We start from the raw sequence: 23,415 nt of genomic DNA, 5'->3' as shown, positions 1-23,415 counted from the left end.
ATGTAGCATGTTTTTATTCTGGCACGTTAAGTAAATCAGAGGAGATCTCTGCTTTCACTTTGAATTGTAACATTGCTTAAATCAACAGTGCAACAATGTAAACATGCACTTTTACTATGACTTTTCCTTTTCTTGGTTACATTTTGTTTTGAAAACTGTGTCGCGTGTACTTGCTGTCTGTCAGAAGTCCACATAAACAGACATAGAACTGTAAAATTAGAGAATATCAATGTTGCCAATATGCTTCCATGGATCATATAAGGCACAACATCCGGGTTTGATTAGATAATGTGTGCACTCGTGTTACTGCTCCTGTACCTAGAAGCCTGTGTGCGTTTACTCCATTAGAAGTTTGTTTGTTTAGCTTGGTTTTTGGTTTGTTCCTAGTTTTGTGTGTTTTCCTACCCACTTGCCACAGTGTGGTTGAGTGTTTGTTTAAGGGCTGTTGTTTGTGTTTGAGAGTGTGTTTTTGTTTGTTGTTATTGAAACTATTGTATGGGGGTTTTTTTTGTTATGTTAGTTAACTGTTTTTGTTTTTGTTCCATGTCTTGTTTCTGCCCCTTGGGTCCCATTAAATAAAAGAAAACTCTAAACCTAACAACGAGGAAAAAAGATAATATGTCCATGATCAAAATAAAACTAGAGACACGTTGAAGATGTGTTTGATTTATGTACACATCAGTGATGACCAACATGGATGAATATAATCATATGAAAACTGACTGACCTTGATGTATTGGCTGAATTAAAGATGAGTGGAGTGTATGCATTAGGCTTGTTTTACTGGATTATGATATGTAACTCATAAACTGCACGTCATTACAATGATCTTATTTGCAGTTAATCCATGTATAAGACAGAGCATTGAAACACTGAAATATGAATGTAGTTTATAGTGTATACAGGTGGACTGGGTGATCAGCATTTGTATACAGGCACTGTGCTCCGTGTTGAACTCGCATTAATAGAAGACAAAAAGATTAATTTGCAAATATTATGGCACTGAAAAAACATAAATGTGTGTTAACAGATAAGGCTAATAAGATTACAGAGAAATTAAATAAAGGATGAAAAAGAAATGTAAGAAAACAAACTACAAAACAGTATCTTAAAAAAAACATAATAAACAAATGACTCAAGACTAAATGAATAAAAGAGAAGGGGTCTTTATGAGGGATAAGGAGAGATATTGCGTGTTTTCTTTTATCACTCTCGTAAAGGACAAAAAACATGTAACTTGAAAGTACAAGTGGACAACCTCATTAGTTGCCTACATTTCCCATAATTCCTTTGAGCTCGAGACTCGCGAGACTTATATTTGGATGCGTTTGCGGCTGCGCAATATCATTCGAAAACTTGCACGGTGAGCGACGCCGTGGAGGAGAAAGACAACGCAGCGAACAAAACACACAATGGCGACGGCGGCGACAACGGCAGGCGGAACGGGCTCAGGCGGACCGGCCACCGGCCCGGTTGGCGGCGGGACCGTAGTGGGACGAAAGAAGGACGGCGGTCCATCCACGAAATTCTGGGAAAGTTCAGAGACCATATCACAGTTGGAGACGGTGCGGCTGTGGATCGGAAAGCACTACAAGAAGGTAAGCTAGCTGCTGGTTCTCCATTGATTTCTATGGTGGCCCGCGTCCAGCATCCACAATGGAGCCTTGCTGTTCTAGCTAGCTGCTGTTACACAAAAGTAGCTATTGCTAAGGTTTAGGCTGTTTATATCGACGTTTACTTTAGTTTGTGACTTACAACATGTGATTCACAGTTAGTACACGTTCGTCACAAAATGCCACAAAATACACAAGCTCCAGTTTCGCTTGAGCAAGGCTGCTTATCAGTTTGCTAGCTAACCGTTAGCTAGCTAACTGTTCATTCAATGTTCGTTAGTTGTAACACGCTCTGGGGAAAAACGTACCCAAACGAGCAACAGATGGGCGTTGCAGTTATTGTAGCTGTGAAACTCGCATTTACAATTTATTGTAAAGCCTAATTAATGTTACTTTGTCGTCTTAACGCATTATCAGGCCGAGGCGCTAACCAAATTTTGGTCACGGGATACCGTGCAACCAGACAACTTAGAATATCAGCTAAATAGAGCCCATCTTGACTTTCATTTCCGCTCAAATTAAATTCTAGTCGGGGAACAATCATCAGATCGCTGTTTGCATTTTGCAGGCGCAGAATTATTTGGTGCTGAAAAGTAAGCCTTGTTGAGTTTTGTCAACACAGCAGCATACCAGTCCGTGCAGGCTCCACTCGCCCACTAACTTAGCCAAACAAAGAATGGTCCCCCTGTCTCTTCATGCTCCCAATCAAACCCACTGACTCGCTTTAGTCGGTCATGTTGAAGAAATCGGGCAAACATTACATTACACCAACCTCGATGAGGAGTCGTGGATGCAGTTTTGGAGACTGGGTCACGTCTGGAATTTAACATTTAAACGCTGCTTCTGTATAAAATGCAAACCCAGATGTTTGTTTACAGTCCACCGCTGTGCCCAAAACAATTAAGTTGGGTGTGTTTTAAGGCTCCAAGTGGGTCTCCTTGACATTGTTCTTGTTATAAATAGACCTTGCATGAGCTTTTTCCCCTTTTGAGTTTGGCTTGTCCTATTTTTCCACTTGCCAGGCTTTGTATCCTTGCAGTATTGAAACTCTATGCCAGAGCAGGACTAAAAACTGTGGCGACGCCAGAAAAAGAATGTATATACAACATTTTGTGAATGGGAAGGACAGTGACGGCAACCTTGCTGAAATGTCCTTGAGCAAGTGTCTCCTGCAAGCTCCTGGTGTTGTTATTGATGCTGACCTTTGACCTCCTCTGTGGAGGGCAGCAAATGAAAACAGACATTTCACTGGGAATTTCCAACAGAATGCATCTATATTGGCAATAATGGCAAATTCACATGATTAGAAATATCCACCCACGAACATTTTGTCATCTGGATTAAATTCACGTTTTTTCAGGCAACCAATTTTGTGGTGTGGATGTGAATGTGGTGTGAATGGTATTTGTCATTATTTTGACCAGTTGGTTAATTGATTGATCAAAAAGTAGCTGGTAGATTACTTGAACACGTTAGTAGTTGTCCCGCTCCCTTAATTGTTGACATACAAATTGTGATTCGGTGTTGTTTGGGACAAGTTGTGCAGCCCCAGATGTTTGTGTATGTCAGTGTCACTGGTGTGTGTGTGTTAATGTTTCCTTTAATCTCTGTTTGGTCCCAGCATGTCCAGAACGATTCCCCCTCCAGTAAATCCTTGGCGGGTCTGGTGGTCCAGCTGCTGCAGTTCCAGGAGGACGCATTTGGACGCAGGGTCAACAATCCTGCTCTTACTAAGCTACCTGTAAGCACAACACACACATGTTGTATTTCAGTGAAAACCTTGTACTGAAATGTGAAGAGCTCTGAAATGTCGTATCCTCATTGTTACTCCTCTACATGCAGGCCAAGTGTTTCCTGGATTTCAAGGCAGGAGGTGCTCTCTGTCACATCTTGGGATCGGTCTATAAGTTTAAGAGTGAGCAGGGCTGGTGAGTTGACTCGTTTGAACATCCATAGAAGAATTCACATTGTCCTAACATGCAAACCAGATGGAAATATTTGTCTCCTCTAAAGATCTTAAGTGGTCCTTTTTTTGGAAGTTTAAGAATAAAATTCTATAAATGAAAATAATTGTTGTGTGTTTTGATGCTGATTGAGGGCATTAACCTTTGCTGTGCTTGAAGGCTGCACCCACTTCTCATATGTGTCGCTGTTCTTTTTCAAATATTCCCAGGCGCAGATTTGACTTGCAGAATCCTTCCCGAATGGACAGGAACGTGGAAATGTTCTTAAATGTGGAGAAGAACTTGGTCCAGGTATAACCCAAACACTCTATGCACAAGCCACTTCTTGATGAGCAGCTCAGTGTCACCAGTTTTCTGCTGCAGTCTGTAGTTGCTCTTCTTGTATTTATTAGAACAAATTCTCCTACTGATGTTTTTTGTGACTTCGATGCAGTTTTACCAAACCAAGCTGCACCGATAGATCAATGAGCAGTCATTGTCTTTTATGTTAATTTTTGGGATAAAAACAATGTTTCTGATTCTAGCATAATGTTTCTGTACTTTTAGAATAACTGCTTGACTCGACCCACTGTGTACCTGTCGCCGGATATTGAGCAGAAACAAGCCAGTAAGCTCAAGGACATCATCAAAAGGCACCAGGTGAGCCCAAACCTACCATGTCAAACTAAGAAAGGATGTATCAGTGAAGTAGTGAAGGGTTGTTTTTGATGGCAGATTCTGTTTTATATGTTGTTTATTTTCCTTTTTATTCTCCAGGGCTCCATTACTGATGACAAGTCAAAGGCCACCCACCACATTTACCCTTCTCCATCCCAACAAGAAGAAGGTGTGGTAGAATTGTCTGTATCTGTCAAGATAGAATCAATTGTTAACAGTATTTTTTGCATACCCTATGACAAATGACATGAAATTGTGAGTAAACATTCAGTCAGTTGTTTTTTAATAGTAACTATGTTCTTGTTTATGTAGCGCTCAGCATTTTATACAGTTTATTGGTTATGGTTTGTGTGTGTTACAGATGAGTGGCTTCGTCCTGTCATGAGGAAAGACAAGCAGGTGCTGGTGCACTGGGGCCTCTTCCCAGACAGGTGAGCAGAGAGGAGGCTCACAAACACACTGTTTTGGTTACTGTTTTTGTCTTGGAAATAGAAAACATCAATGTATTTATCACTGACCCATGGCCGTTTTTTATTCTGTTAGTTATGATACCTGGGTGTCAGCCAGCGAGGTGGATGGGGATGTGGAGGACCCACCCAGCACTGATCGACCGTGGAAGGTGAGCAGTGAGGAGTAGAAGCAGAGAAGGAACTTTCAGCAAGTTCATCATCTTTAAACAAAAATAGAGCTGGGTGTTTGAGAAAGAAAATAGCACTGAACAGATGTTCAGGTGACCCTGTGGTTGTAGTTAATGATGCCTTGAAAAGTACAGTTCATGTCTGTTAAAAGTTAAATTAAAAAAAAAAAGGTCTAACTCTTGTTGCTATTGTCACAAAACGCCCTCTCATTTTCTGGTTTTAACATGCAACAGTGAGTCCATTCTGTTGGGAATTGATGAAGGGAAATGAGGGCAGCGATGTAAAAAGGGTGATTAGATTCTAGTAGCACAATCAGCACACTGACACTCGATCATGGTGAACTACTTGGCTCAACCTCTGCCTCCTTCCCTCTCCCCCTCAGGTCCACGCCAAGTGGGTTTTAGACACTGATGCCTTCAATGAGTGGATGAATGAAGAAGACTACGAGGTGGACGAGAACAAGAAGCCAGTGAACTTCCGCCAGAGGATCTTCCCCAAGGAGGAGGAGGTAGATATTTGTGCTGTGTGTTTATCAGTCCTAAACATTATTTCCAGAGTCTGAAAGCTGCTGCTGCTGCTGTTGTTGTTGTTGTTAGGTATCAGCAATTTTTAAGACTAACCAACAAAATACACTGTAAAACTGTTTAAAAACAAATGCTGGTTTGTGTACAAGTGTGTTTTTGCTGCCAGTTTGTGTTCTGTTGCATGTGGCTGTGGCCTGTGGATCGTGGCTTGTCGTCCGCGTTGCGCCTCTGTCTGTTTGTTGCGCATCCTTTCCAAATCTTTCCTCACTCTTTGTCTCCTTCTAATGTATTTCAGGGTTTCTGTCCAGGTTTGGAAAATGATTTTGAATCATTTTCAGAATTTAAAAATTGGAAAAAAAAGTTGATAAACTTGAGTAGATTTACTAGACACAAATTACAAAGATTTCACGTGATTGTAATTTGATGTTTTGGGAAGGGTTCAATAAAGGGGCAGACATTTAGCTTAAAAATTCTCTCTATTACACCATATCCCTTTGTATAATGTAGTCACTGTCACCTCATGGGAGTACTCTCACAGTTTCTGCTAGCATTAAGATAAGAGGCCATGCAAATGTCTCAGAGCCACCTCTTAGTTTAAGACCAGCTAATCAGAAAGCTGTGTGATTCAAAGGTGTTGTTTTACTTGCATTGAATCAACCAAAAACAAAAATATGTAAACAAAAGATGTTAAAACGTAACAAAAGTTAGGTCCTGATTTGTCTGCGTGAGATGATTTATAGCAGATAAGTCTTTCACCGCAGTGCACGAATCAAGAAGTGAAGGTTTGGGTGAAAGAGAAGCTATTTTGAGCAAGGACAGCATACAGGAACCCTGGTCGTCTCCTCCACCACCACGGCATCCTCCCTCCCCCTCCCTGTCGTCGTTTTCCCACCGCTTCCCCTCCTTGTGTGTGCAACCGTTCCATCCTCTCATTCTGCTGCTCTTTCTCTCATCCTCCATCCCTCGCTCCCTGCGCTGCACGGGGTTTGTCTGATCAGTCTTCCCGTACACCTGATCGCAAGGAGCGCAAGGCCAACTCTGCCGGTAAGAAGAGGAGGCGCTCGCCCTCGCCGCCCAGCACTCCTGCCGAATCCCGCAAGAAGGGAGGGAAGAAGGGGTAAGAGAGACGAATTTTAACATTTCCCTTTATAGCCAGAGGTAGAGCAAAGAATTGAAGTTGGAAAAAGAAATATTGAATAAATGTTGCAGCCTAAGCTTTGAATGATGCTGCAGCTGTCACTTTATATTTTTCTCATAGTCAACAAATCCCACGAAAAGACAAAAAAATCTGTCATTTGTCTTCCCCATGTCCTCTCCTGTCTGTGGCACTCAGACCCAAGCCCATTGGTTCCTCCTGAAAAAGACTGTGATCACGTTCAGCAAAGGCTCAGTAGTTTCCTAAAACAGCCGAACACTGTCGGCATTAGCAGAACTGGCGTGAATAGTGCATTTATTTGGGACTATTTTAAGCAGCAGATTACTACACATTTGGTACTGTAGTGAATATTTACAGCAGCAGGAAGGTGGGATTGACTCCAACTAAACTGCAGTTGCAATGTTCATAGTAATGAAGGAACGTGTTACCAAGCGCATCAAGAAGAAAAAAGGCTAATGGCTTTCTGGTGTGTGCACAGCTAAAGAAGACACCGGAAGCTCTCTGAAACACCTTTACACATGTGATCATAAGATATGTACTGGATTGCTAAATGAGATTCGTGTCGAGGACTTTCATTGGCATTTTAGTGACATATGACTCCCTCTTTGATGTCAGGAACCCGGGGCCTCACTGGAAGCGACGGGGCCACCGAGGCGAAGAGGAGGACACAGAGGAGGACATGACCAAGGACATGGACGACTCCTCGGCCGGTGCTAGCTTGGAGGAGGGCAGCATGTCTAAGAATGGTATGAGCTGAGGGTGTAGCTAAGGTGGACGCTCCCTTTGATCGAACACGTGATCAGTCAGATAACTGGGCTGGTGCAGCAGTTTCTTTTGGCAGTCACAGGACATGATGTGCAGGACACGGCTAAGGAAAAACTGATTGCTCATAACTTTTTATTATTGATCCTCTCAAAGCATTGATAAGACAACAGAGAAACGCAGTGAATGATTTAGTGATCAAAACTGTCGATTATCTGTTTTCTGTCAGTTGACCGTTAGGTTGTTTCAGCACTGCTCGGTAGAAGCTGGCAGAAATATGAGTCTGGGTGAAAGACTTGATGTCCAGCAGCTTGTCATTAGTTGTAGCTGCTGAAAACATGGGCGTAGCCGCTGTATTGAATCACTGAAGAGCAGACGTGGTGCTCCAGAGGAAGGGAAAGAGGTTGTGTGCTCTGAAATGTGCGATTCACAAGCTCCTAAAAACTGAAGGTGACTTACTATGATTGAAATTTTGGGACAACCTCATCTTTCCTTTACCATCTATAAGCCTTGTAGCTGGACTGTCTGTGCCATAATTGTAAGATTACCTTTACTGTTGTTATAGTTTTTTGTGTCTGAAAAGCACAGTTGAAAACAGGCACTCCACAGACTCAAGTCATATCACCAGATACGCAACTACACGTTAGATAATATCCAACAAATCTGATGACGTCTGAGATAAAGTCTGGAATCTGTTGTGGGGTTTCTGTGATTCTCTGGGTGGTTATTGTACACTGGGGCGTAATGATGACAAGAAGATCCACTCGGTTCAAGAGAAATCCTCCACAGACACACAGAACACGTCCCAGTCAGAGAAGAAGGAAAACAACCCGAGGATGTCTTTTCTTAACGATCAGAGATGAATGGAGTGAGATCTGTATTCTCCTTAAAAATTCCCTTTAAAACCAAACACACAATCCTTACTAAAAATGCTCTTTTTAGACCAAGTCCCATCTGAGATGTCCCACTTTAACAAAAATCCCTCAACACACACACACACACACACACACAGATCTTCAGACTCTATTTTAGTGTCCTCTTTTGTGAACCAGAGTGCCGGTTAATGCCTACAAGCCTGCGGCTGAATTAAACGGTTTTTTAATTTTTAAAAATTCTTTTACCACCTTTTCAGCAGTTCACTTTTTCGTCTTTTCTTTTTTCTTCCATGCACAGCAAAGAAAGACAGTGAAAACACTCCGGTGAAAGGAGGGAATGTGGCCGACTTGGGTCCGTATCTTCAACTGAATTGACCTGTTTAGATGTGAATGAATTACATCAGAAGAATAATCAATTTTCGGCCCGTGTGATGCATCTCAGCTGAAGTCTGTTTTTATGTTTTCCAGATGACATGGAGGATGACTCTGTGCTGTCTGGTGGAAAGGTAAGATGATTCCCCTGAACCAAACTCTGTAGGTGTGTGTGTGTGTGTGTGTGTGAGAAGGGGGGCAATAGGGCTGCAGCTACCAACAATTATTGTCATTATAAATAAAGTTTTATTGAGATGAGTAATGATTTTGGCTGAAAAATAGGGTAAGTAATAAATGCCCACCAGATTTTATCAGAGCTCAAAGTCATTGTTGACTGATGACTAAAAGTTAATCTATTAATTATTTTTAATTACTTTCTTGTAAAAATGTATTCTTGAACAAAGAAATACAGCATTATAAGACAAGAGTAGATGAAACTTAACAGACTTTTTCTAGACAAAAGTTAAATCTTGTCTTTTTAAGTTTTGGTGTCTTTGTACTCTGCTCTTTGTCTTGTTGTCTGATGAAGGTCGAAGCATTGTCCCTTTCAGTCAAATAACTCTTTTTATCAACTGTACAAACAATCTGCTTCTTGTCCTTAGTTGAATCTGTTCATTATTTGGGATTTGGAATTGGATGTGCGGATAATAACCTCTCTCTCAGTGTTTTTATTGGTTGAAAAAGATTTATTATTCACAGAAATTACTGCCAATTTATTTTTTGTCAGTGGGTTAATTAACCAAACCTCCTCTTTCACTCTCCCTGGTCTGTTCTCAGAAACTCTTTAATTTTTCCTCTTCGCCCGGGGCCTCCATAATAAAATGAAAATACTTTTCCCACTGTGAAATATTACAGCACCATCGCCATTTGCCCTTCCAGGCAAAAAGATTTTTGATGTTGAGAAACTTTTGGGAAATTGGACTTTTAAAGTTCTTTATTGGCTTCAGTCGGTGCGTCCTAATGCTGCTCAGACAGAACCCGTCTTCATCACGCCGCCCTGTCTGACTCTTTGTCTCCTTCTGCAGGATGACGAGGAGCAGAGCAAAGCTGAAATCAACCGACTGATAGATGCCAGCGAGGACAACGTGACTGAACAGACTCACCACATCATCATCCCCAGCTACAGCGCTTGGTTTGACTACAACTGGTACGGGCTGGAGGAGGAGGATTAACACGCTGTGTGCTCTAATGCTGCACGTCCATTTCATTTGAAGTGTACCAAGGCTTTTGATGAAGTTATATTAGCTGGAATCTTTTTGCTTAAATCCCTAGCTTGATCTTACTTTACAGTTAAAGATGCACTTGAGATTAAAAGCCTGTGGGTCACTGTTATAAAAATACCGTTATATTAACATATTGTATCTTAGACTGGTAGGTTTGAGGGGATCGCACCTTTTGAACAGCAGTTGAACGGGTTATAATACAGCAGATAACAAGCCGCAGTTGATTTTATTCATCATTTAAAATCACAGAAACTTCAAAGATTTTTTTTCCCTTTTCTGCTAGTATCCATGAGATTGAGAGAAGAGCCCTGCCAGAGTTCTTCAACGGAAAGAATAAGTCCAAAACTCCTGAGATGTGAGTTTATACACACATAAGCACAGAGTTACATTCAGTCACCAGACGTGTTTTAAATGTGTAATTCTTGGTTGATGTGTTGCTGCAGATCCAAAGTGATATATTTCCTGTCGCACTGATCTCATTGTGGTTCTCCTCGCCTGTTCTGCAGATACCTGGCCTACCGCAACTTCATGATCGACACCTATCGGCTAAACCCTCAGGAGTACCTCACCTCCACCTCGTGTCGCAGGAACTTGACCGGGGATGTCTGTGCCATCATGAGGTGAGCAGAGTCCCACAAGTGTATGCCGCTGTGTAGAAAGGGAGGCCATCTTATTTTCAGGTTTTAAATTGAAGTAGACATATTCTGTGAAGTTTGTACGAGCTGGTAATTCTAGTTTACAAAATTAATTGAAATAAGTCAGAAAAATGCTGAACAGATAAGAAAATAAAAACATTTAAAATGTAATCGCTGTCTCCCTCCAGGGTTCATGCGTTCTTGGAGCAGTGGGGTTTGGTGAACTACCAGGTCGACGCTGATAGTCGGCCATTGCCCATGGGCCCCCCGCCCACACCCCATTTCACTGTCCTGGCTGACACCCCATCTGGCCTCATGCCACTGAACCACCGACCCCCACCGGTAAGGCCCACTAAAACGTACAAGACAGAGCGAGTGATGGGGAGTTTGTGAAATGCACAAAGGGGAATGAGGAAGACGAATGAAAATCACAGCTGCACTGTGTCGAAGCATCTTGTCTTTTGCAGAACACGTGATCATGTGTTGTGTTTCATCCCTCTAGATACCCCCACCACAGCAAATGCACAGTATGGTAGACAAAGGCAAAGACAAGGCCATCGACCTGCAGAACTTCGGCCTTCGCACCGACTTCTACAACAGGAAGAACCCCAAGGTCAGCACACGACTCACCGAACATCCTGTGATGTGTTTTCCATTTAAAAGAAAAGACACATATAATTCTATGGGAGGCAAAAACGGTAGAAAACCCTTCCGACTGTCTTTATGATCTGCATTAATGTGGTTGTTTTTGGTTTCTTTCAGGCTAAAGCTGTCACCTCCACCAGGGAATGGACCGAGCAGGAGACTCTGCTGCTGCTGGAGGTGAGTCTCACAGGACACCAGAGAGGAAAGAATACTGTTAAAAAAAACTCTGTCCTTCCTGTTTATGTCTCTCTCCGTCTTCCCCACTTCCTTTCCTCAACTCTTTTGTCAGCCCCTCTTCGTGCCCTTCTTGCTTTATAAATCTTTACTCTCTTTCTCTTCTGCCTGTCTCATTTTCAGTCCTCCTCCACTCTCCCTCCAGACTGTCATCTTTTGCCTTACAGCCCTTTAATCTGTACTTCTGTCCTCCTCCTCCTCCTCCTCCTCCTCCTCCTCCTCCTCCTTAGTTACTTTTATGGCCCTGCATACCTCTATGAATATTGCACACAAGATATTACGAATAAGACGTGTATATTCATTCTCCTCACCTCTTTCAGGCTCTGGAGATGTTCAAAGATGACTGGAACAAAGTGTCTGAGCACATCGGTTCACGTACCCAGGACGAGTGTATCCTGCACTTCCTGCGGCTGCCCATTGAGGATCCGTACCTGGAGAGCACTGAGGCCTCCCTGGGCCCCCTGGCTTACCAGCCCATCCCCTTCAGCCAGTCGGGAAACCCCGTCATGAGCACAGTCGCCTTCCTGGCCTCTGTGGTCGACCCCAGAGTGGCATCTGCTGCCGCCAAAGCAGCTCTAGGTGAGAACTGACGGGCGGAAGATAAAATTGCAGCATCACTTCTTTGAAATCTGCTTGAGTTTTGTGATTTTTGGTTCATATCAGCTGAAGTTTTAATATGATAAAAACATATTTACGATGAAGGTCAGGGCTACAGCTCTCTGCATTTGTAGCAGTGCCAGAGATCCCACAACAATATCACTTCACGTCTTGCACTGATAGTGAATGTATATTTAGAAGGACTTTGATGGTGTTCAATCATGACTTTTCCTGAATTCTTTGTGAAGCAAAACTGGCCAATTGTATGCTGCAGCTTGACACCCACATAACAGATGTACACACAACAAACAGGAGAAGAATTTAAGAAACGAACAGAACAGAAACACTGTTAACCATTTAATGGAAAACTATCAGTGGTTAGATGTGTAGTTGATAATGAATATATGAGTAAATGATGTGTAAATATCTGGAAACAAAAGAATCAAAGCAAGATTGACTGTTTCACTTACAAACCCATGTCAGTATTGTCTGTTCATGTATTTCAGTTAATACAATAAATGTCCTCTCCCTGTCTGCAGAGGAGTTCTCTCGTGTTCGTGAGGAGGTGCCGGCTGAGTTGGTGGAGGCTCACGTGAAGAAGGTGCAGGAGGCCGCCCGCAGCACAGGGAAGGTGGACCCAGCCTTCGGCCTGGAGAGCAGCGGCATCGCTGGCACCGCCCCCGAGGAACCTGAAAAGACCGGTGAGTAGAACATGACGAGGGGCAGAAACAGTAGCTGAGGTCGCCCTTTAAGGTCTCCTGACCAGGCAGGGGAGATCAGTGACACTTATAGAAGGGTTAAAGTGTGTAAAACAAGAAGCAGGGAAAGCTATGTTGCTGCGAGTGTTGCATGTTGTCTTCGAAGCGATCAACTTGAATTTCTCATAGGAGGTTTGGTAGTTTTTGTGTACTGCGTCTTCTGCAGCCGCTGGAGGGCAGCAGACAGCAGCAGCATAACTGCAAGCTTTCAGGCAGGGAGAGGCATGTTTGATGTAGATGACTGTGGGTGTCTAAGAGAGGATATGTTGAGGCTAATGGAGGACTGGACAGTGTCTCTTTGTCCTTTAATCACATTTTTGTTGTTTTTCCTCCTTATCTGAATAAAATAATGGTCTTTCTTCATGTGAATACCAGGCAGAGATGATCAGTCTTGGTATATGAAGATGATACACGTATCAGTTTTTACCAGCAGGGGGTGAGGAATACAGAAAAATTGGTGTGCGTGCGCGCACATGTGCGCACGTGTGCATACTGCTGTGGTAACCAGTGGATTAAAACAACAGTGGCAGGTGGGGCAGGGGAGTGGGAGGAGGGGGAGTAGAAAACTGGGTCATTGCACTCTATCATATGTTCATCTCTTTCTCTCTATTTTGCTCTTTGCTTTCTGGAAACATTTCTCTGCCTTTCACTTTTGCACACCACTTCCTCTCCCACACACACACTTTCCCACATATTACCAATCATTTGTTATACCTGAATTAACGCCCTCGAGAGCCACAGTTGCAATCAGTAAACTTAAATGCATGCAGTGCCTCGCCCAGCCCGAAGCACTCGACCACACACCCCACAATCAATATTCAAACCCTTAACACACGCTCAAGTGCACCCGTGACGTGATTTAACACTCAAGCGCCCACACGTATTCACCCTCTCATCTGATTTTGGTCATTTCTTAGTGTGTGCCTGCTCATTTAAAATGCTTTTGGCTTTAATTTCCTGTCCTCTAACATTATTTTTTCGTGGTGTTTGCCTCAGAGAATCCATTTTATTTCAAACAGGATGAATCTCATTCTGTTTGTTGTATCACAAGCGTCAAACATATTGGATTAATTGTGTCATTTCTGTGTCCAGTTATGCATGAACACGATCTCGCCCTGCTTCTTGCTTTGCAATCTTGGTTTTTGGCAGCATAAACAATTTATTGGAGGGAATGAGCAGCTGCAGTGAAAAATCTGACTGAAACTTCTAAAACCATCTCAGTCAGTCTTAGTCAGTGACATGATGCTAACTTCTCTGCCACGCGTCTCTTTCAGAAACGACAGAGGCAGAGAAGATGGACACAGATACAGACTCCCAGCAGGCCGATAAGGTAAGACCACCTTTTGAATGTATCTTCTCCTACGTGTGTGACCTGTGTGTCCAGGCGTCCCTTTACAATGAATGTTTTACAATGAATGCAACCCTTTTTTTTTAAATGTTCTTGTTTATGCAGTTTGCAGCACTTAATCTCACACAATCTTTTCTGAGGCCAAAGTCAGGCCTTCGAGTTACTTCCTGCGGCACTTACACGAGCCACTTATCGTTGTGTGTTTGCGTCCTCACCCTTCAGGCGGAGTTGAAGGACGAGGCGGAGAAGCCCAGCGAGTCTGCAGAGAAGAGCAGCGACAAGAGTGAGGCCACTGAGAAGGTGAAGAAAGAGGGAGCAGAGCCATCGGAGCGCGAGGAGGAGAATGAAGAGGGAGGGGAGGCCAAATCGACTCCAGCAGGTTAATATTGAGTTTCATGATAAAAATAAGGAGATGTCCAACACACTTCTCGTTTGAAGCTCCAAACTAGAGCTTTTCTTCAGCAGTTGGCTCCTAATTATGGCTGCAACTAATTATTATTTTCATTATCAATGAATCTGCTCTTAATCTTAATTGATAAATCGACCATTCTGTAAAATGTCAGGTGTTCAAAAATGGCCGCTAAAATTTCCTAAAGCCATTTTTAGGAGACAGATTGCAGAAACATTTCCTATATTTTTCAACAAACTCGTCCTATTAAAACTTCTGTACAGGAGTGCAGTGCTCTGTGTTGGTGCTGAGTTTTCATCAAAGCCTCCACAGTTGTTGAATGTCTGTCTTCCGTCCCCATCAGACAAAGACAAGGAGGAAGCCATGGAGACATCGTCTTCAGAGCAGGAGAAGGATAAGGAGGAGAAAACGGTTACAGAGGAGGGAGAGGACAAGAGGAAGAAACTGGAGCTTGACATTGAAGAGGGGAACATCGCCACAGCAGCCGCCGCTGCCCTGGCATCCGCTGCCACCAAGGCCAAGGTGAGACTGCAGCAGTGCTGAATCAGCGGAAACACACTTTAACAAGTCTGAAAACTCACACAGCTCCAAGTCATGTTTGATCCTGTTAAGTTTTACTAGAATATTGTGTATTAAAGCGAATCGACAGAAAGCAGAAGACACAAAGATCTTGACTGGAAATCTCTCATTCTGCTGACATTAATGTTGTGGCTCCCTTTAATTGTATCCCACAACTGAATGCATGTGGAATACTAATCGTTTTCTGGGCACTGTTGAAGGGCAGTTTGTAAAATTAGTGAAATATGAAAAGAGCTGCATCAGTTGAGTACATTCAGACATGATGTAACCGTTAATGATATTTACCGCTTGTCTGCCTCCCCTCTGTCTTGATCCTCTCAGCATTTGGCAGCGGTGGAGGAGAGGAAGATCAAGTCGCTGGTGGCTCTGCTGGTGGAGACCCAGATGAAGAAGCTGGAGATCAAGCTGAGGCACTTCGAGGAGCTCGAGACCATCATGGACCGAGAGAAAGAGGCCGTAAGTCAAAAATAAGCCGCCTTGCTTTTGAGGTTATATGTAGATGCTACTGGCCAGCAGGGACCCAGTCCAGCTGCATTAGCTCCAGCATGAACACTTATCTCCAGGCGCTCAGTGAGGACTCTCAGCTGTGGTTATTAATAATAGAGGACATCTGGCAAGTTGAGGTCACACCAATTCACTAAAGTGTAAATGTGAAAAAAGATCTATATATGAAAAAGAGAGTAAACTGAGCCCAGTTGAAGGTAACAGAGCAAGGCAAACCTCTGAAACCTTCTACATTCTCTCAGACTTTTAAAGCACAAAGTAAGGGTGATCACATTCGTCACTTTAAAGGACCCTCAGTGACCCTGTCATGACCTCTGAGGGGTCCCCACATCCACTGTTCTACAACACCATGGCCCTGACCCCTTCAGCCCTCAGTGGGTAGCTGACTGTCATTCTTGGTTTTGTGATGACGGCTATCTTCATTTACTCATCTTTCTTGGCGTTTCCTTCGTCCTTCTGTGCAGTTGGAGCTTCAGCGGCAGCAGCTGCTCACCGAGCGTCAGGCGTTCCACATGGAGCAGCTCAAATACGCCGAGATGAAAGCGAGGCAGCAGATGGAGCAGCAGGCTGCCGCCGCAGCAGCAGCCGCTGCCGCCGCCCAGGCTCAAGGACAAGGACAGGCTCCTGGATCTGGACCGCACTCCGGACCCCCTCCACCGGGCATGCACCCCGGAGGGCCCCAGCCACATCACGGAGCACCAGTGCCCCACCACGGAGGGCCCCCACCTGGTGGTGCCATGCACCCCGGCTACCCCCCGATGGGTCACCACCCCATGGCTCCTCACCACCCAGGACAGACAGGTGAGACACAGGAGGCGCATGGAGGACGTAACTCCATGGAAATAGAAACTCCATCCACCACATCTTTGACTGACTGAATTCGTCCCAGCATCGAGCTGCTTCAGCCCGTCCTCACCACTAAATCTCCACATGTCCCTGCTCTCCTTCCCACTCCACAGGACCGATGGTACCAGGTCAGCCGATGCCCGGACGTATGATGCCCGGTCCGCCCTCTGCTGGCCCCCCTCCTGGCGGCATGCCTCCCATGATGCCCCCACGCCATCCTGGAGCTCCCAATGGCATGTGTGAGTAAAATATCCTACTGCCACACGTTTCCATAGTGTGTGTGTGTGTGTGTGTGTGTGTGTGTGTGTGTGTGTGTGTGTGTGCGCGCGCGCGCGTATACATCAGCTTCACAGGCTTTATTTTTGCTCTTGTGTAAACCGTCACCCAAACCAGGATACTTAAAAATGTGTTGATGTTTTTAGAGTCCAATATTTATACCCCAAACAACTTGCGGGGAGGTTTCTGGGAATCCATATTTACTCTGAGCCAACAGCTGACGGCTGGTATTTACTCAGAATGTCAGCTACAGCTAAAAGTTTGGGTCATCACTGCTTATTAGCATCACACACCAAGGCTGGAGATCGGATTGATTTCTCAGACAGCAGCATGATAACGGCTCAGGAGAAACTTAAATCCCCACCCTCAAAGATTCCTTTTGACAGATGTGTTTGTGCTTCCATCTGTAGTGTACTTGTGATTTGCTCATACACACTTTAAAGTTGCTCTCCAGGCTTTGATTAAACCCCAAAAAACTCATCTCTGTTTGTCACAATTACATATTTAGAAGTTTTTTTCCATAAAAATATCCCTTAATGTCTCACATTGGCTGAGATGTAACTCTGCACCTTTCCTTCATGCAGTATACGCTGGTCTAAGTTGTCCCTCTGTCTCCACCCACCCCTCCACCGCTCACCTGCAGCTTCCACATCTTCACGAGCTGACAAACTGCTTTGAATAACGTTTGCATTATAAAATGTCCTGTCAGCATTTGACATGAATCATCATTTAACTTGACAGGCTGACGTACGCCAACGTTATCTAACACAGAGCAGATTTGTTTGGACTCAGTCGACAAATAAAACACAAACTCACCAATGCATTGGCTCGTACTCGCTGTGTCCCCAAGTTGGCGTCGGGCTTCAGCTTAAGTTTTGTTGCACGGTGCTCTGAAAAACGCCACATTTCTCCTTTTGCAGCTTTGCAAATGAAAACACAACATTTCACCAACCATTACAGACATGTATATAGATATACATATTTTGCATAGCAGAAAGGTTTTGTGTTCGTATATGCATGTTGAGATTGACCCAGCAGACGTTTGGGTGGGTCCGGACTCCAGACCTCCAGGTTGGAAAGCACTCTCAAACCACCGTGGAGTCTCCTTTTCCCCATAAAAATCTTCTTTCTTGCTCTAAAACCAGCATCTTTCCTCTTCCCAGACCCTGGCCCACCACCTGCACAGCCTGAAGCAGTACCTCCAGTTCCTGTGGGTCCTCCAGTGCCCCCAAGTGCTCGAGCGGCTGACAACTAAGACCTACACACACACACACAAATACACACAAAAGCACACACACGCACACGCAACTAACTCTATCTCTGAACCTCAGCCCCCTTTTTGATGGCCTTTGCTACTGGCTCGGTATTTTCCCCTCAGCACTCAAAACTATCGGAAACCTTTATCACAGGACACACACGCACACACACTCAGGGTTCAGTGGCAAGAGTAACCCAATTTCACACGCACACACACATCCAGACTTCCTCTCAGGGCACAGCGGCAAGGGTCGTGTAGTAATAAACACTGTTTTCTGCTCTGTTGGGCCAGACGGAGGCTGGAGAGAATGAGACTGTACAGAAAATGAAACGAGGAGACAGAACGTATAAAAAGCTCCACCTGTCTCACCTTTTTTCTCTTTCCAATGCTGTTTTAAATGACACTGTAACCCCCCGTCTATCTCCTATAACACACACACACGCACACACATGCACGCACACACATGCACACACACACTTCTAGTCCGGTGCCTCTTTGTCCAAGCCAGACACTAGGGGGAGCTAGTGAGACCAGAGGGCCCGGTCAGACATGCAGGGGTGTTTGTGTGTGTGTGTGCTGAGTAACCTGAGCTGTCACACACACAAACACACACACACACACAAGACAAGTAGATTATTCAGATGACGCTATGGATAACACACACGCTCTTGTCTTGTCGAGTATCTACCTCTCGCTCCTCTTTAAATGATACACTGTAGTTCTGTGTGTGTGCGTGCGTGCATGTGTGAAAATGTGCGTGTAGTTAAACAGAGGGCGGTCCGATGGCGGCTCACTCGTCTGCCTCCTCTGACCACAGTTTGTTTATGTAATCGTCGCGTTTCCATTTGAGACTCTTGTATTAATGACTAAAGTTGACTGAGAGAATTAAGACACAAACTAGAGAAACAACCTGAAAGAAAACAAAATGTGTTTTTCTTCACATGTTAATGATTGATTGAAGACGATCGACCAAAACGATCCAGCTTTGTTTCATTTTTTGACTTTGACTTTTTCTAAACTGAATCTAAAGAATAAGAGCAGCTTTATAATATTATTGTCAACAAATCCCATGAAAACAGCCAAAACTAACAATGTGTTCGTCCATCTCTGACTTACCTGCTCTGGTTCTCTGCCCCAAGCCCATTGGCTCCCACTGAAACCATAGATCTCTAACAACAAATATACAGTTTCATACAGACTCAGAGATTTCCCAAATAGCTGACCACTGCAGTTTATATCAGATGTCACTCAAACAGGAGTAAACTGCATATGTTGGGAACTTTTTTTAGTGGCGGGTTAATACACATTCGCACTCTCCTGAGTATTTCAGGCAGAGTGTGTGTAAGTGGGACAGAGCCAAAATAAAGAGCAGTGTGTGTCACACACTGAGTGTGTGGATGTCAACAGTCACTGATGTGTTTTAATGAGGTTTTTTTGATTCCAAGGAAAATGTAAAATATCACCACACTTGTATCATTAATACAAAAGTGTCAGATCTGATTACATGAGAGGAATAAAAAAGGACAAACACACACACCATCTGCTTCTGACCCACACCAACCACAACACTCAAACACACACACACACACACACACACACACACACACACAGAAATGTAAGCTAAGCTGAGGCTCACACTGGAGGCTGCGTGCACACGATGAGTTGGCCAGACCCCGACACAAAGCACTGGACAGCCACACACACACACAAACACACAAACACATACATGTAATCTCCTGCTGACCTTCACATAGCCTTTAAAGAGGGAGAGACGCTGTGATGCCGCTTGACTGAAACATCAGAACGTGAATGACGCTCTTCCTCAGCGCGGTGGGCTTCTAGATGTTTTTAGGTGCTGATACTGTAGCGGATAACCCCCCCTTCCCCCGACCCTTCCCTGCTCACAGTTTCCTAACGCTTAGTGCTGCCTACCTCGCTAACCCCACCTCACACACACACACACACACACACAGACGCTTTTTTCGCCACTAGCCACGGGAAAACTAAGCAATATCCTCATTCCTGTGTATCAACCTGTTTGTGGTCAGTACACTGAAAACTGCGTTAGCAACAGGAAGCAATGTTTTCTCAGTTTAGTCACAAATCCTTTGTCCTGTGATGTTGCAGTAAATTTAAAGGTGAGCAACAAAGGAGGCAAATATCGAACGTTTATTTATGGAAATTATTAGCAACCGATTAGATTGAGAGTTAATCAGGAGCTATTCTGATAGTTACTTCATCATTTTCATCATTTTTCAAGCAGAAATAACAAAATATTCTCTGGTTCCAGCTTCTCAGATGTGAATATTCGCTGGTTTTCTTTGTCTTAAGTGATAGTAAACTTGTTTTGGACTGTTGGACGGACAAAACAAGACATTTGAAGGTGTTGACGTGCACTTCAGGAGTTTGTCAGAGGCAGTTTTCTCCATCCTCTGATGTTTTATTGACTGAAGTATTTGTGTAGTTAAAAAATAATCTGCCCTGTTTAATGTCACTCCTGTGGTGAGTCAACAAAATGTCAGAAAATACTGAAAAATGCTCGTCAGATGTCTTCAGAGTGCTTGTTTCGTCCGGTCAGCAGTGATGGAGCATTGAAAGGTTTAAAGCTGGAAGCAGTAGATCTTTGGTGTTTTTGCATGGGAGTCAGTTATCTCGATTTTCTCTTGACAAATAGACTGAAAGTTCATTCTTAATCCCCCAAAAAAGGAGTTAGCTAAACAGTCTCACTACAACCACCATTAGCAGCTGTTCTGGAGCAGTTGTAGTCCTTCGGATTTCCATTTTTTTCTGACTCTTTCGTGACTTTTGATCCATTTTTGTGTAAAACTTGAGACTAAAAGTTCATCTCGGCCTTGGAAACAATCTCACCAAATCTCCATCAGCAGATGTTCTGGGTTGGAAATGAACCTTGAAGCTGACATGGAGCAGAAATCCTGAATGTTCAGAAAAAGACAGGTTTGAACAGCTTCAGTTTGAAAGACAGCTGCTGAGGAATACCATGTGATTCAGTCAAAAGCTCCAGAAGGGCTACTTCAGCACCCTGTGACGATGGCTTTGCCAACACAGTTCTAAAAGAAACCTTTTTAGTTACATTCATGCATAATTTCCCATCAACATGTTCCATCAATGAGCTCATTTACAACGAATTTAAGAGCATGTTGTCTCAATTAAAGGTGAATTAAAAAGACTGAGACCCTCCTCACACCACTCATTCCCCCAGACACTGAACCAATGGCGCTCATGTCATCCTGCGTCCGTCTGCAGTCGACTCACAGGTTAGAAAAGTTCTCTGTTCACATCATTTTTAAATGTGAAGTCTTAACTCAAACGACTCTTCTCCCCCTTCGCTAGCACTGTTAGTATCTCTGCTACCTCTTCCTCGTTCATCTGCTAGCTACCTCTTCTAGAAATCTTCCTCTCGCTACCTGCTACCTCTACGCGCACCCCTTCGCTACCTCTCGTTCCCGTTTCCTTTCTTTGATCTTTTCGGTTCCCTGCCCACGTGACTGCTGCATCACTGACTGTTGCCCTCTTCTCCCAGACTGCTGGGAGGAGAAAACTCAAACACACGTACAGTCGTTCGCTCTCGCTCTCGTTCATCGCGCCCTCTTTTCCCATTCAGCATCTTTCCAGGCTTGTTCTGTAATATCACTTAAATATGACAGGAATCCCCTCACATATATTATCTTTAATTGCTACTTTTTGTGTTAATGGTAATGTATTTTTAAGACGTTTTGTGTAGATGGAAGTTATCTTTGTTCTTTGGAAGTTTGTAGCATTTGTTCTCTTTTTTTTTTTTTTTTATTTTGTATGGGGTCTGTTGGTACTTGGACCTAGACACTGTCAAATAAACTGTGTTTTGTATGAGGCTGACGTCCTGATCGTTCTTTTCAAGTTCATCTTCTTCACTTCAGACAACATGATCTTTCATAAACCAGCCAAATAAAGAGTCGACCAAGCAAAAGCCAGACCGGTCAAATAAGTCATTTTGGTTCAAACCTGCCTGCTTTGGTTTCAATTCAGGACACAAAACCGCTCTTGTCGACCTGAATCGACAGCTCTGTGCACAGCATAAACCAAAAAAATGTACGACTGCTGCAGACAAATGCAAACCTGTTGTCCACTGAAACCAACTGTAGCCACAGCCAACACACAAAGGTTTGCATATTAAGTCAAATAAGAAGTGGTTTATTTTAATTTTGGTACATCGAAGCTGCAAAGCACTACATAGTAATCTTCATTTGAAAGGTACATTTTGCTAATAATACTTGTGTACTTTTACTGTAGTAGGATTTTGGATGGAGGTATTTTTACATTGTTCTGGTAGTCTGATTGACATACAAGATGTGTGTACGTCTACCACTGGTCTTCAACATTAGAACAGGGTTACTGTTATCAGTAAACCATATAACATTTTACAAGAGGAACAAAAATAGAAGGAAACCGTTAATATAGTAAACATTTAAACATCAAATTTGATAAATAACCCAATCCGTTCATACCCATGCCAAAAACTGGAGATGTGTGTTGCAGTAATTCATAGTAATAGGTCTGTTTTCAGGCGAGCTGCATCTTCAGGAACAGAAACTGGATTATGTGTGTTTCCCTCTTTGTGTTGGGATTAGAGATGTTGCTACAAAACATCGGCACATAGTGTGTCAACTCCAGTCACAGCTTATCGAGCTATTGTGACACATACTCGGCCTTCTGTCGCCCCTCGAGTCTTTTGTTTTGCCGAGATAAAATGTTTTTCCACCTAAGTGTCCAGATTGACCAGGAGGATGTTATTGAGAGGGATGAGGGGCCAGAGGCGATTACTCCCTCTGTGGGATGGGAAGAGGGGGATGAGAAAGGAGCAAGGCGAGAGGACACAATCATCAGATACTGTGGGATCAATGATGGTGCTCATGCAGCTCAAAGCTTTCTAGACTAAATACATTCTCAACTCTGATAAACTTTTTGGTGGCATTTCTCACTATTTCCAGAATTTTTTGCAAGTGAGACTATCAGTCAACCAGCTCCACCTCAACCAACTACAACAGTGAACTCCTGCTTCTACTCTGATGCATGATCATAGTAGATATAATAAATATTATATCTAATGATATGATAGTCTAACTGTCACTGTTGCACTTTTCTTCTTTTGTTTTCAACACTTTTTGTCCACTTTTCTGAGGTAACATTGTCAGTGCAGGACTTCTACATGTCAGAGTATTTTCACAGCAGTATTAGTACTTTTACTTGAGTAAATGATTTTATTATATCTTTATACATCCTTCATTTTGATAGCTCTTACTAAATGGTACCTTTCAGACTGGGTCCAAAATGTTAATGCAAAACTTTGTATTCGTGAAAAATTTACTCTTCATTGATCAACAAATGAGCCAAAGTTTGTGGTCAGATGTTAAAAATGCACCTTAAAAACAGAGTAAAACAACATACTGAATAAGCACAAAACAGCACATCCACCAGTAAAAATATATTGTACACTATACTCAGCAGAAATAACTAAAATTATTTATTTATTTATTTATTTATTTAT

The 23,415-nt window shown here is 43.3% G+C and overlaps 1 protein-coding gene across 2 annotated transcripts; it reads left to right on the top strand.

Moving 5' to 3' along the window:
* Nucleotides 1–1,339: 1,339 nt before the first annotated feature.
* smarcc1a (SWI/SNF related BAF chromatin remodeling complex subunit C1a) lies at nucleotides 1,340–21,740 on the top strand. 2 transcript variants are annotated; one of them, XM_076736935.1, is made up of 28 exons: nucleotides 1,340–1,598; nucleotides 3,235–3,354; nucleotides 3,456–3,541; nucleotides 3,787–3,868; nucleotides 4,124–4,216; nucleotides 4,334–4,403; nucleotides 4,596–4,665; nucleotides 4,778–4,853; nucleotides 5,255–5,380; nucleotides 6,419–6,513; nucleotides 7,168–7,298; nucleotides 8,488–8,541; nucleotides 8,658–8,695; nucleotides 9,587–9,708; nucleotides 10,068–10,139; nucleotides 10,291–10,404; nucleotides 10,608–10,761; nucleotides 10,922–11,032; nucleotides 11,182–11,241; nucleotides 11,619–11,877; nucleotides 12,435–12,596; nucleotides 13,928–13,983; nucleotides 14,224–14,380; nucleotides 14,754–14,932; nucleotides 15,311–15,445; nucleotides 15,958–16,294; nucleotides 16,453–16,578; nucleotides 17,779–21,740. In XM_076736935.1, exons 1-28 carry the CDS (start codon nucleotides 1,413–1,415, stop codon nucleotides 17,868–17,870), a joined length of 3,363 nt encoding a protein of 1,120 aa, XP_076593050.1. In that variant the 5' UTR covers nucleotides 1,340–1,412; the 3' UTR covers nucleotides 17,871–21,740. The 2 variants fall into 2 exon arrangements, with proteins under 2 accessions (XP_076593050.1, XP_076593049.1); XM_076736934.1 differs by having other exon boundaries at nucleotides 6,395–6,513.
* The last annotated feature ends 1,675 nt before the right edge of the window (nucleotides 21,741–23,415 follow it).

This window comes from Chaetodon auriga, chromosome 8 (assembly GCF_051107435.1).
Source record: "Chaetodon auriga isolate fChaAug3 chromosome 8, fChaAug3.hap1, whole genome shotgun sequence".
Classification (NCBI taxonomy): domain Eukaryota; kingdom Metazoa; phylum Chordata; class Actinopteri; order Chaetodontiformes; family Chaetodontidae; genus Chaetodon; species Chaetodon auriga.
Note: the sequence above shows the minus strand (reverse complement) of the source record. Positions and strands in the feature narration are given on the sequence as shown.

Coding starts and splice junctions, on each gene's coding strand:
- smarcc1a (XM_076736934.1), top strand. CDS start 1,413: ATGGCGACGGCGGCGACAACGGCAGGCGGAACGGGCTCAGGCGGACCG. Junction 1,599..3,234: donor TCGGAAAGCACTACAAGAAG/GTAAGCTAGCTG, acceptor GTTTGGTCCCAG/CATGTCCAGAACGATTCCCC. Junction 14,381..14,753: donor GGCCAAATCGACTCCAGCAG/GTTAATATTGAG, acceptor CGTCCCCATCAG/ACAAAGACAAGGAGGAAGCC.